The 14992-nt window shown below is 34.6% G+C and overlaps 1 protein-coding gene across 1 annotated transcript in view; it reads right to left on the bottom strand.

Annotated features, from left to right (window-relative positions):
• The window catches only part of TMEM135 (transmembrane protein 135), a 315929-nt gene that overhangs the window by 5347 nt on the left and 295590 nt on the right, over window positions 1-14992 (bottom strand). The window contains 4 exon segments of the mRNA XM_043992377.1: window positions 394-492; window positions 1919-1995; window positions 10030-10093; window positions 14208-14375. Coding sequence (XP_043848312.1) covers window positions 394-492; window positions 1919-1995; window positions 10030-10093; window positions 14208-14375 — 408 coding nt within the window.

The following is a 14992-nucleotide window of genomic DNA, read 5'->3' as shown; positions in this document are numbered from 1 at the left end:
CTGTTATTTCTATAAAATTTAATTTTGTTGCTGGCAGTAGTAGGGTATACTATTAGTATGACAGCAATGCTGCCAATACTGTCCCTTTGGGAATATTCTACTGGCTTGCAAAGCACCAGAAAATTCTTCTGTCCCTAGTGGACTACTCAATACCTTAAAGTTCTAAATTACTTTCAAACAGAACTTAATATCATTTCAAGAAGCAGCATATTCACATAATAAGGTCTGACTCAGGAAGATATTTTGTATTCTTAGTGATTCCTGGCCCTAGCTTAGAAGATAAATGAAATACTCTACCATACATGTCTAGTAATATTCTAGGTTTTCCCACTGGATGTAATAAGCATTAGAAACAAAAACAATCAAATTTTCCATTTCAAAAGGCATACTTACTGCCTGAAAACAAATTGCTGTGGAGATGGAATAGATGATGGTATCTGCATGAGGAAAATAGGGAACTTTCCCCGCTTCAATGCCTTTGAAATACATGGTCTACAAAATAATCACAATGCAAGGTTTATAAATGATGCCACCTTAAATAAAAATAGTACTATGTTCTACAGTGGTTGTAATATCACAAATTGTTTGCTCTTCAAAAATCCTCACGAGACACAAATACACCATAAATAGAAAGAATGCTAAGCATGAAGCATTAATTTTAAAACAAAACACCCATTTTTCAAGCTGCTAATATGAGTCGAGTTGGCCTACAGGCAATACAACAAGGAGCATCAAAAGGTGTCCCTTTTCAAAAAGATCTCAGAATTTACCTAAGAAGTAAAGATTCACGTGACAAAACACTGAGAATACAGGGCTGCACATAATCAAGTGGAGTATTATATTGAATTTATGTTAAATAACTATTTAATGCAGATGCAGAAATAAGTTTGGAAAAAGTATAATTTACATGAAATACTGAGACTCCATGAGATATAAAATAAATGGATCAAGGGGAGTCCTGATGACAAAAGGTCACAGATGTTTTAGAGGAGATTATGTTCAGTTATCTGAGGCTCTTCCAAGTTTAAGGTTTTCTAACTCTTGTACCTCACAAAGTTCTGAGCACATAGTAAGCAGGAAACTTAGGGATAGGTTCCTAGATTTCTAAAAAAAAAAATGCTTTTAAAGCTATTTTTGGTATACTGATTACAATACTAGCTTTTACCACATAATTGTAGCTTAATTAACACAAAATATATTTATTCAATTTATTTAAGAAAATCATACCAAAGAATACTGAAAACAATTGAAAATATATAAAGAGAGGAAGCGGCTAGGTGGCGCAGTGGATAAAGCACCGGCCCTGGATTCAGGAGTTCCTGAGTTCAAATCTGGCCTCAGACACTTGACACTTACTGGCTGTGTGACCCTGGGCAAGTCACTTAACCCCATTGCCCCGTAAAAAAAAAAAAATTATATATATGAGATTGATAAAAGTCTGTAGTAAATATTAATCAAATATACCAAACAAGTTTTATTACTACCTGAAAATAAATAGTTCAATATTTCTTAAAGTCATAAATTAAATGCTCCAGAGATTCTATTACTGGAGAATCTCTTTTCTAGGACATATTTTTAGCTAATGGCCTATGCCCAGATCAGATAACCAGATGACAAGGAAAAGAAGGAAATGAAGAGTACTGCATTAAATGAATGGTACTGCAGTAAAACACTTGACAGTCACAGGAAAAAAAAAGAAGGGGAAGAAGAAAAGCATCCTTTAATAGGTTAATACCGAGTCCCTATGGCACAAAACATTTATGCTAAACACTTAAAATAATTTTAGATAAAATCCTATGTTATGTTTTTATGATAGTCATTGGAATTTGGGTTTATGGAACACAATTTCTTTATGTTTTAATGGTCAGACTAAAAACACATATTTTAGAATAATCTACATAAAGAAATATTTGCTTACCTCTACCAGTTTGGAAGCCAAATACATGGAGATTGTCGTGCTTTTGTAAAACATCATTGATACACCTGCCAAAAACCCTACAACAAAAAGCAAAGGAAATATTGAGAAGGTTTAAAATATTAAATTTAATACAGTTCAGTAATTCTACCCAGATCACTGGCATTGCTATGTGTAGTTGTAACAGGCCCTTATAATAGCATTCCTGGGCATTTGTAAAATACGTTAAAGTTTGGAAAGAAAGAAGGCACCGCATGTTAAACTTAGTAAAATCAACTTCTCGGGCAATAATTCATTTTTATTTCCATAAGCAAATACTTTGGATATAAATGTAAAAAAAAACTACTTGAAATTAAAAAAAAAAGATTTTATTTTTATATTGCCTACATTTCCAAGTATTTCCTTCCTTCTTCCCATAACTAGAGTTCCATTACTTGGGACAAAGAATTAACAAAGAAAGAGAATAAAAAAGTTTCACAAAATTAATCTAACACATCAACTGAGTCTGATACTATATGTAATTTTTCACTCCCATAGTTGTCCACTTCTGCAAAGAAATCAGGAAGGTATACTTTCTCATTTCTTCTTAAGGGACAAAGTCAGTATTTAATATTACACAGCATTTTAGAATTTTTTGATCTTCATGTTGTTGTGTTACTATATATTTTTCCATGGATCTGCTTATTTCACTAAGAATGAGTTGACAATAGTCTTCTCATGCTTATCTACAGTCACGTTCAAAATATTTTCCATTATGTTAACATTCCATTACATTCATGTACTATAATTTGCTTAGCCCCAATGGATGGACATCTACTTTGTTTCCCATACTTTGCTACTACAGAAAGTGTTGCTATGAATATTTTTATGAATATATTTGAGACTTTATTTTAAGTCTTTGCTCACCTTGGGGTATAAGTGTAGCATCATGATCTTTGGATCAAAGGGTATGGACCATTTAATCATTTTCTTAACTCCAAACTGTTTTCCAAAACAACTGGAGTAATTTACAACTCTACCAACAGTATGTTGGTGTACCTGACTTTCCAAAGCCCTTCCAATATCAATTATTCACATCTGTTGTCATTTTTGCTGATTTTCTGGCTATGAAGTAAAACCTTAAGGTTGTTTTGATTAGTATCTATGTTATTATTAGTGATTTGGAATGCTCTTTCCTAAGGTTTATAATAGCATGTCATTCTTTTAAGAATGTTTGTTGAGACAGCTAAGTGGTACAGTGGATAGATTCTGGCCTCAGAGTCTGGAAAACCTGAGTTCAAATCCAGCAGCTGACATTTTCTTAGCTATATCATATGATACTGGGCAAGCCGCTTAATCTCTCTCAGCCTCAGTTTCCTCATTTGTAAAATGGAGACAATAACAGTACCTATCATCAAGGACTGTAGTAAGAATAAAATGAGATATTTGTAAAATGCTCTGCAAACCACAAAATAAATGCCTTACAAATGCTAGTTACTGTTATAGTCACTGAACTTGTATCTATTGAGAAACAGTTCTTGGTCTAATATGTTTGTCTTAGTTCCCTAGATTCTCTGGATAATACTTCTTTTGAGGCAAAGATCTGTTCCTAATTGCCTGCTTCTCTTCTGATTCCAGTTGCATTAATTTTGTTCACAGAAAAGCTCTTCAAGTTCGTACAACTGGAATAATTATAAATATTTATGTATTTAAGGTTTAAAATATGTGTTTTATGCATGATTAATTTTATCTCTTGTTCAGTTACAAATGCTCTCCCCTGGCCAAAGTTAGAAAGATACTTAATCTGGCCCTGTTTTAATTTTTTATGGTATGAACTTTAATACTCCAGTCACATCCATTTTGATTGTAAATGGTGTAAAGTGTTAAAATTCTTACCAGAATAATTTATATTCTCAAATTTATTGAAGAGTAGGTTGAATTCAGTTGTTTCTATTTTTCCCTTGTCTAATGCTTTACTGTGATTTAATTGTGTGGTTTTTTTTTTTAACCCAGCATCAAATAGATTGTATGAATACCACTTTATAATTTGAGGGCTAAAAGTGTTATTCCCACTTCATTCATACTTTTTTTTCCCCATTATTTCCTTCAATATTGCAGATAAGGTCCTCTAAATGAATTTTATCATTGTATATAGTATGTCCTTTTGGTAGTTTGGTATAGCACTAATTCGGTAAATTGATGTATGTAGTATTACAATAATATCCTTGCTATTCATCACAAATGACGCCCAATCTCATGACCTTATATCTTTTCACTGGTTGTGTCCATGCCCAGAACAGTCTCTCTGCTCAAACACTTAGCACAATATCTTGCATTTAGTAGGTCCTTAAATATTTATTGACTGACTGATTTCCATACACAGAAAAAAAGAAGATTGCATGTAAAACTATGAATTTGTATTATGCAGTTTTTTTAAAAGTATTTATCACATTTAACAAATAAAGACAGAAGACTGGCTATTCTTAGGGAGCTCAGTCTAACAGGGGAGACAACATGTGAATAACTATGTCCAAACAAGTATGTTATAGAATACACTGAGGAAAATCAGCAGATGGAAGGCACTAACATTAAGGGGTAACTTTGGAAACTAGGAGCAGAGATGAGGAGAAAAAAAAAAATCCCTGAGGAGACTAATGTCCCAGGATCAGAGAGTACATGGGGTAAATAAAGTATAAGAAGACTAGAAAAATGGGGGTGGGAGAGGACACAGTTTATAAAAGGCTTTGAATGACTAAAAGGAGTTTATATTTAATTCAGGAGATAATAGGGAACTTCTGGTGTTTAATGAATAGGGTAGTGATAGACCTGAATTTTAGGAAAATTACTTTGACAGCTGAATGGAGGATGAATTAGAATAAGGAAAGACTCATGGCAGGGATATGAACCAGCTGACTATCTCAATAAACCAAAAGTGAAGTAATAAGGATCTGTACCATGTTGGGAGCAATATCAGAGGAGAGACAGGAATATATGAGATATTATAAAGGTAAAATTAATAGGACTTGGCAACAGATTGAATATATAGAGAATTAGAGTAAGTTGCTAACATCTATGTTTTGAGGTGGGGGCTGGGGAAAGCTGATAAGAATAGTGTTCTTTGACAGTAAGACAAAAGTCTGGATTGAAGGGAAGGTTCAAGAGGAAAGAAAATGAGTTCAGTTTTGGATATATTAAGTTTAAGATGTATACAGAACACCTAGTATGAGATGTCCAATAGACAAGTATAGATCTAAGACTGGAGAGCAGCAGAGAGATTAGGACTTGAAGAAGATTTGAGAATCATAAGAATAGAGATATTAATGGAATACATGGGAACTGATGAGATCACCAAGTGAAAGAGTATGGGAAAACAGAAGAGGGCCCGGGACAGAGCCCTGTGGTATACCCTGGATGAAGATAAAATGAAAATGAGCAGGAATGGTCTGAAAGTCAGGAGGAGAACTAGAAGAGAGTGTTATGAAGAAAACCTAGATAAAAGAGAGTATCAAGGAGAAGAGGATGATAGAGTATCAAGACCTTCAGAAAAGTCTGGAAGGATGAAGACTAAGAAAATGCCATTATATTGGGCAATTAACATATTATTAGTAACTTTGGAAAGAATAGTTTCATTATTCTTTCTTTCACTATTAACTATACAAATTATTTGTTTTATTTATGAAGATTCAATTATATTTTTTCAGTCCTGAATTAGCTTCCTTTCCCCTCCCCTACCCACTGAGAAGTCAAGAAAAACAAAACACATTACCAATATGTATCATCATACAAAATACATCCCAACATTAGATATGTCCAAAAAAACTAAGAAAGAAAAATAAAAAAAGAAAATGTTTCAATCTGCAATCTGAGCCCATTAGTTCTCTATTTCAAAGTGTATATCATGTTTCATTAGGAATTCTTTGGAATTGTGGTTGGTCACTATGTTGATCAGCATTACTGTTTTTCAGTGTTGATTATTTTTAAAATATTGTCATTATTGTATAAATTATTTTCATGGTTCTGTTCACTTCATTTTGCATCAGTTCATGCAAGTCTTCCCTTGGAGAAACTATCTCCTTTATAATTTATTACTGCATAATAGCATTCCATCATATTCATATACTATAACTTGTTCAGCAATTTTCTAATTGATGGGCTTCCCCTCAATTTCCAATTCTTTGACAGTATAAAAAAGAGATGCTATAAATATTTTTGTACATATGGGTTCTTTCCCTCTTTCTTTGATCTCTTTGGAGTAATGACCTAGTAGTATTGATGAGTAAAAAGGTATACATAATTTAATAGCTTTTGGGAATAGCTCCAAATTGCTGTTCAGAATGGTTGGACTAGTTGATAGTGCCACCAATAGTGCATTTTCCCTCAGCCCCTCCAGGATGTTATTTTCTTTTTGGGGGGAAAGGGGGTCATCTTAGGCAATCTGATGGATCTAAGGTGAGAGAGAGAAATTTCCATTGAATGATGAGGTCAGATGTCAGATTGTACAGAATTAAGAAGAGAATGAGAAGAAAGGATATGGATGTGTCTATTATGGATGACCTCCTCATGGAAAGAGTTTAGCCACAAAAAGAGAGGAGAGATGTGGGAAGGGGAAGAGTGGTTCAAATGAGGGACAGCTCAAGTCAGGGTTTTTTGATGATGATGATGTGAGCATGTTTGTATGGAGTAAGGAAGCAGTGAATAGAAATGGAGAGATGGAAGGTAAGTGAGACAGTAGGGATTACAAAGGGGCAATGTGCTGGTGAACACAGGGTGAAATAGGATCATTTGTGCAGGAGAGGGGTTTGTTTTTGCAAGGAGAAGCCCTTCCTCTTTATGTGAGATAGACATGAAGAGATAGTGGCAGAAGGCATCTGGGAAATGTGAGATGAGAAGGAAGGAAGAGTGAATTCAGTGCCACGTCTCCATTTTGTCAGTGATACACATACACAAGGTTATCTGTACAGAGAATAAGGAGAGGGGAAGGAATGAGAAGGGATGAAAAGATATGGAAAAGTTGTCATGGTGAATGGGACAGTCACTCAGTTAGGGAGGTGTAAAAGGATTTCCCTGATGCACCGAAGGCCCATAAGTTTGTAGCAGATCCAGTCGGCTTTGTTCCATGATTTTCTCTAGCTTTGTTTAGTGGCATATGAGTAGGAGAGAAAGAAAAAGAAGATGGGAGTCATCCAGGAATAATGTTTAGCAGGGCAAGATATTCAACAGGATAAGGGAACAAAAGATTCAAGAGAAGATGCCAGAGCAGAGCTCACTAAGGGGTCAAGCTATTGAAGGGAGCAGAATGTAGTTATTGCTTGGGGTGATTGTCTGGGAAAGATCTGAAGGGTAGATGGATGGAAGGTTATTGTGAGGATGGGGAACAGGTTTTAAGGTTTCAAGGCAGAAGAAGAGGTGTAATGACAACAGTTTATGATAAGGACACGAGAAGGAGTTCATGAATATGGAATGGTACATTTGTGTGTGATAGTAAGACTTGTGTGTAGCTGATGTTGGGTAGAGAAGGTTGTAGAAAATCAAATAAGTATTAAGAGACAACTAGGCGGGGCAGCTAGGTGGCACAGTGGATAGAGCACTGGCCCTGGATTCAGGAAGACCTGAGTTCAAATCCGACCTCAAACACTTAACACTAGCTGCGTGACCCTGGGCAGGTCACTTAACCCCAACTGCCTCACACACACACACACACACACACACACACACACACACACAAATGAAGAAAAAAAAAAAGAGACAACTAGGTGGTCCTGGAGTAGGAAGACTTATCTTCTTAAGTTCAAATCTAGCTTGAGACACTAGCTGTGTGACCTTGGGCAAGACACTTAATTCTGCCTCAATTTCTTCATCTGTAAAATGAACTGGAGAAGGAAATGGCAAACTACTCCAGTATCTTTTCCAAGAAAACCCCAAAGGAGTTCATAAAGAGTCAGACACGACTGAACAACAACTACCAATTTTATTGAAGTCCTCTAGCAAAAGGGCAAGATCTGGGGAGGAAAGAAAGAATTTGAGTCAGGGACTGAACTCCTTGAGGAAAAAAAGGGAAGTATCCTAGAGGTTGGCAGGCAATAGCTACCAGAATTTTGTTTGGGTGGTTGATATGGATTAAGTGAACCTCAAAGGAGGAGAGTTTACTGTTTGATGGTGATAGAGGGTGTGTTTGGATGTAGTGATGGGAACAAGGCATATTTCAATTCCACCACCTCAACCAGAGGGGTGGTTAATGAGTGAATATGATGCCAGTGCTAGAAAGGGTGGCATCAGGAGGAAAAAAGATTTCATTGAGAACCAGAAAATGGAAGATGTGGGGATGAAAGCAATGTTGTTACCTAAAGCAATGAAAGCAATATTTTTACCTAAAAAGCAGGCATTCTGAAGAGCACAGTGGAAGGAGTGTAAAGGTTTAGAGTGAGACATAGCAGGGGTTGGGTTGAGAGGGATGGGAACAAAGGAGAGAAGAGGAGGTAATAGAGAAGAGGATTTGAGTAATAACAACTGGGAGTTCAGAATCATTGGAATAGGGTGTATATGACTGGATGGGAGTTTATTAATCACTAATGAATGAGTCCAAGTGGATTATCAACATGATTAGGGGTTGGAACCCAGAGTGAAATCTTCTTAGGGTGTTAAGCAGCTAGGGGTGAAGGGAAGAGAGTTAATGGAATGATGTTTCTCTTTTCCCTGCTAGCAGGCTAGGCCAGGAGAGAGATGGAGAGAGCAGGATTTGTTATGTTCATAATGAAAAGGGAAATTTAAATTAAAAAGAAACTAAAACAAACAAAAAAAGAAACTAAAGCCAACAACTACAAAACATGAAGATGGATTAAAGGAACTGGAAAGGTTTGGTCTGTAGAAAAAAAGAGGGACATAATATCTCTCTTCAAGTATCTGGAGGGCTGTCATGTGAAAGGGAGATTAGATATATTTGGCTTGGCCCCAGGAAGCAGAAATAGGAACAAAGGATGGAAGCTGCAAACAAAAACAAAAACAAAAACAAAAAAACCTGATTCAATTAAAAGGAAGGGTTTCCTAAAGATTAGGAAGTAGAATGGAATCATGAGATAGTGGGATTCCTGATTGGAAGTCTCTGAGTGGACACTAGGTGACCATGAGTATTGTATTAAGCAATTCCTGCTCGGGTGTGGGTTAAGTGAGATGACCTCTTAAGTCCTAACAGTAATCTACTTTGGACTTGTCTCCAATCAAAGAGATGGAGCTTGAACTAACACTTGTACCACTTGATTGCCTGACTCAAGGTCTGTTATGAAAAGTACATGGGTAGGTGTGTGTGTATTTATATGGGTTAAAGAAACTGAAGATATATAGATACATACATATATTTACATGTAAACACATACTTTTTCATAGAATACATATAATATATAAACATAATTAAACAAACTTTAATATACTAAGAATAAAGCAATTTTCTTCCTAAATAGAACTATTAAATTAAGTAAAAAGTTTGTTTACATTGAAGTGCTTTATTGAAAATATCCTTAAGAGTAGGTTTTTTTGTTTTGGCTTTTTTTGCAGGGCAATGAGGGTCAAGTGACTTGCCCAGGGTCACAAAGCTAGTAAGTGTCAAGTGTGAAGCCGGATTTGAACCCAGGTACTCCTGAATCCAGGGCCGGTGCTTTACCACTGCGCCATCTAGCTGCCCCCAAGAGTAGGTTTTTAAAAAAATATTTGAAGTCCTTACTGTGGAAATATGGTTAACATGATTGTACATATATAACCTATATCAGATTTCCTTGCCTTCTTGGGGAGGTGGGAAGAAAGGGAAGCGGGGAGAAAAATTTGGAACTCAAAATCTGGCAAAAATGCTGAAAACTACCATTACATGTAATTGAAAAAAACAAAATACTCTTAAGTGCAAAATATTATTTGAAGTACTCAGAAATATAAATTATTACAAAAGGAGAAATCATTATCACTCATGGTGACAAAAGAGATGTTCAGAGAAAACTAATTTATACTACAATTGACTATTTTGATACTTTCTAAAAACCTTGTATAATACTGAGATCTACAAGGCTCATACCTATGCTCCTGCGTTTTTACTGTCACTTTCCCCACAGGTTGGTAAAATAAAAAGTATTAGTGTTTTATTGTTGCTTTACCAGCTATAATTGCATGCAGTTCATCATCCAGGTTTCTCACCCAGCGAAGGAAGCAACTAGTACCCTATATTAAGGGAAAAACATAATATTTTAGTTAATTTACATTCTTTTAGGTAAAGCTCATGAAAACAAAAACATTTCTAACCAATTCCAACTGCTGATAATGTAAAAATTAAAATAATTAGGTAGTTGGAAAAGTTATGAGGAATCAACCCCTTAATGACATTGACCTAAACTGGCCATATTAGCAAATTGCATATATAGTAATTTTTATCATGGGTACAAATCTAACCCAAATAAAATAATGTCAGGTCCTATTATTTACTGTGGTTGGTTATGAGAATGAACATGAAAATCCATTTGAGAGTTCCCTATACATCAATGTATGATTTGTACCAAAAGATAAATAAAATGTCAGTTTCAGGAAAAAGTCATATATTTCTTCAGGAAGCATACAACTTTTATTTATTTGCTGGTGTTTCACTTTCAGACTGGTGACAGAGGAAATATTCAAGGAAATGGGGAAAAAGACTTAACATGCTCTGTATTTCTTTTGTTTTCAAGTCCATATATTTCCCACTAGTAGGACACATATGCATATAAAAAGGAATACAAAATAATATTTACACTTGGAAAATGTTGGAAATTACTACAGTGGTAGTCATTGCTATAAATAAAATTCACTGTTTTTTTAAATGTTCGTTAGAATGTCAATTAATAAGCCTCAAGAAATTTCAATATCATATTGAAAAATCAATATTGAAAAGATGATATAAGAAACTTACATATTTCTATAATAAACAGGCACTAGGTCATAGAAAATGAAACAAAAGAAAAATAGTTTCAAGAATAGGACTTTAATTGCCTCCATTCACAAATGTGTCAGTTTATGAAGAATAAATAATCCAATTATTTTATGAAAGTATTTTAAATGCTTCCATCCCGTGAGCTTTTAGACTACCCCTCTTATCACTAAAAATACAAAACAAGCTGGCAAAAGGTTCAATAGTTTGTCTTGCAAGTAAAACCACTACTGGCATAGTAAATCTTGAAGGATAAGGGAAAGGTAATACGATGGAAAAGACCAAGCAACTAGTCACTTTCTGCTTCTACCAATGAACAGCTTGTTCAATTAAATCACTAAGTAGCTTTAAGTACTTAGCAAACTCACTAGAACTAGCTGGAGAATACATGGTGTATAGGGAATTTTGGTAAAATATATGCACAGTGTTAATGTTGAGAAGACATATAGATGAATATAGAAATATGATAATTTATATTAGGGAGATGAAAAACAACAATTGGCATTAATGATGTACACAATGGTGCCAACTGGACTGCAGGTAAATGAACTGGAAATTTAAAGTGGTAGAATGATACTGGACATTTTAATCAATGCAAGTGATTTTTGTAATCATTTGAAAAAATGTTACTGAAGTTGGAAGATGTTAGAGACATGAACTGGAGACATGAGATAGAATTGCCAATATGTGTAACTACATCAATGTTACAAGGTAGGTTTGAGGAAGATGATAGATACTACATATACAGTAAGTCTTTTATTTATATATGCTTATGCTTTAATGAGTTAGTGAAGTGTTTGTTTTATTTCAACACCTTATATTTTCTATTATGTACCAAAATTACATTATGTAGGCCAAAATGTGTCAGTTAAATATGAAGTACAAGGTCAGGTATGAAGAGATTAATTTGGGTGAGAGTGGACTAGAAGGGCTTCTTAGAGGATAGGGACTCTTGAGGCCCATAAGGCTATGTCCAAGGAAGAGCATATTCCATGTTGGGGAAGAGCATAAGCACTTAAGTGAAAAAGAGAATAGTATTTAAGTAGAGTAAAGAGACCAGATTAACTAGATTTTAAGGCTAGGTAGGTAAAATGGGACCAGATTATGTTGAGGTGCTTAAAAGAGACATTTGGATTTGATTTTACAACCAATGGAAAATTAAATTAAGTTTGAAAGTAAGTGAAAACGTGATATGAGAAAAGTGATGCATTAATGTGGTGGTTTCAATTTAGATCCATGATAAAGGGGGTTTACAACATAAACAAAAATATGAATAAATAGAATCTAATTATTCTAGAAAAGTGGTATCATTCAAATAGAAACAGATCCTCGTGGGTTGCATACTGACACATAAACCCACAAATTAACACTTTGTTGTATTGTACTTTTGTTTTGTTGAACAGTTCTCAGTTACATGTTAATCAGGTGTCTTGTGCACTGGGGAGTCCCTCTAGTCCTGAGTTTGACACCTGTGCTCTAGAAAACTCATATAGATTAGAAGTCTGCAACCACTCTCTGTCCTGTGTGCCAAATCTAGTTTGCTGCCTGTTTTTTGTAAAGCCTGTAAGCTAAGAATGGCTACAGTTTTTTTAAATGTAAAAATCATTCTTAGCACAAGGGCTGTACAAAAATAGGCAATGAGCTGGATTTGGCTCATGGTCTATAGTTATACTGACATATAGATGAATAGCTAATTACTCTCAGTGGAGTTTATACATTGTGGCTCCGTAATAAATCCAGCCCACTCCAGGCAAATCCATTAAAGGTAAATTACCATTAATAGTAGGTAAATTACCATTAAAGAAAAGTACTTAAATGTCTGAAACCTAAGAAAAGCAAAAAAATCAGCTCTTGGAATTTTAAAGAAGTTAATGCTAAAAACATACATATGTCAACATGGACAACAAAAATACATTTATTATATAGCTGTCCCCATTAGCCAGAATTTTGGATTATCTACAATGAAAAGTTCCTTTGTACTATTAGGGTTCCCTAAAAATTCATTAATAGCCATGATCCTAAGTTACATTTTGGCTAAAGAAGTGCAGTTTTCTCAATGGAAAGAGTTAGGAAGTCATTTTACTTAAACTGGTGCAAATTATTTAGCCTTCATATAGTTTAGTTTTTATAGCTGCAAAATTTTCCATCTTTCTAACTTGTAAGAACTATTTGAGAATGAGTGGTAAAAGCTGGTACAAAATGTAAAGCATCAAAATAAGCATTAAACAAGATATATCATATGGTCATAATATAGTCATCTTTTGAAGTGCCATGCTCATATAGGGATGTAAGTGGCTAAGACAAAACAACCAGCTACATATGGCTGTGAAAGATACCATCTGCATTTTTTGGTAGAATTGTTCTTCCCTGATTAACAAGCAAAAGTTGGGAAGATAGCCCAGGTGTGTGCTGGACAACAGGAAAATGAGCCTGAGTTGTTGCTATGATCACTTCATATATGGACATCTATAAGGATAACAAGAATCACAAGACAAGAGTTGAAAAGAAATGTTTGTAAGAATGCTCAAGTCACATGTTTGTTACTTCTACTAAATTCACAAAATGACAATGGTTCCCTACTATGGGCATGCTTAAAAATTAAATCTTCAGTATTACTGGTTTTTTTTTAACAAAATGAATAATTATCCATAATTGGAGTTAACCCGTATCCATGACCCAAAATATGCCAAGTTTTTCCCCCGTAAGACAAATTAACTTACCTTTCATAGGAAAATTATTATTAAAAAACTTACATTCTCTGAAAACCACAAGAGTCAACAGATTCATCTGTTCCAGAATTGTTTAGAAGCCAACTCAAAAAATCTAGGCGGACCTCATTTAGCATAGTTTTTCTTTTGATGTTTTCATAAAATATTTAAATGCTCTGATTTTTATACCAGACGGTTCCTTTAAGCAAAATGTCACTGTCTACTGCGGAAAAGAATGACTCTATCAACAATTTAAGTGTCTTGATCAAATAATAGTTATTGGAAGCTCTTAGTTGATCATTAGGCTCAATAACCATCGAAAGTACTTAAGGAGACTGGATACAACAGTTACATCTCCATCACCAAATATAACCAGAAAAAAAAGTTTACATTGTTTCAATACATTTGAAAGGGCACACTGTCACGTGGAAAAAGATTGTGAAGTTAAGTCTTTGAAAATCTTCTATATATGCAAGAGTCAACTGCTTTTACAAATTCATTTATCTTAAACTCTAAAGAAATAATTTATAACCTCAATTACTAGTTATTCTATATCTGGATGTGGCAAAATTGTTAAGCACATGAAAAATTATATAATATAGATGCATTAATATACGTTGATAATAACCACAGGCTTCACCTTCCATTTCCTTTTTGAAAAACTTACCTTATATATACTGACAAACGAGCCAAGAAAAGCCCCAAGTTGAAAGTTTTCCTTGTTATAGAAGAGAGAAAGTAGCCGGGATGGTTGTGTGAATAGATGCCTGAATGCTGAGGGAATTCGAAGGCAGCATTGAATCAAGTAACCAACACTAAACATTCTGATGAAGCCCTAGAAAAAATGTAGGGGAGCAGGGGGAGGTGGGGAGTAAAGGAAGAGAAAATGTGACTTATAACCTTGTATTTCCTACAGCAATTTCACTGTACATTGCTCTTTTGTCCTTATTACATTCTACCTTGTATTCGACTTACTTGTTTACTACAATTTCCCTTTATTAATTATAAAGTCTTTCAAGTTAGAGAGTGTTTCCCTTTTCCATTTTTCTTTTCAATTCAATTCAACAAATATTAATTAAGCACCTACTATGTGCTAGGCATCTTTGTATTCTTTCTAGTACCTTGAACAAGGTTGGCCCTAATTAAATAATTGTTGAATGTTAATAGAAAATTGAATTTCAAGCTCTTAAACCAAAAAGCATTTAAAATTTCATATTTATGGACATCCTTAGAACTAAATCCTTCTTACAATTTTAAATACTTTTCTGTATTCAGCATTGGACATGATGTCAAAAGGACTATATTAGAGGCCTGACACTGCCACTTACCAGCCATGTGAAGTTAATTAAGATCTGTGAACCTCAGTTCTTTCATCCTTAAAGCAAATATATCAACTGTATTACTACTTCAGAGTTGTGAGGAAAGCGCTTTGTAAACTGTAAACCACTAAAT

This window comes from Dromiciops gliroides, chromosome 3, assembly GCF_019393635.1.
Source record: "Dromiciops gliroides isolate mDroGli1 chromosome 3, mDroGli1.pri, whole genome shotgun sequence".
In the NCBI taxonomy this organism is placed as follows: Eukaryota; Metazoa; Chordata; class Mammalia; order Microbiotheria; family Microbiotheriidae; genus Dromiciops; species Dromiciops gliroides.
The sequence above is the reverse complement of the archived record's forward strand: the minus strand, read 5'-3'. Positions and strand labels throughout refer to the sequence as shown.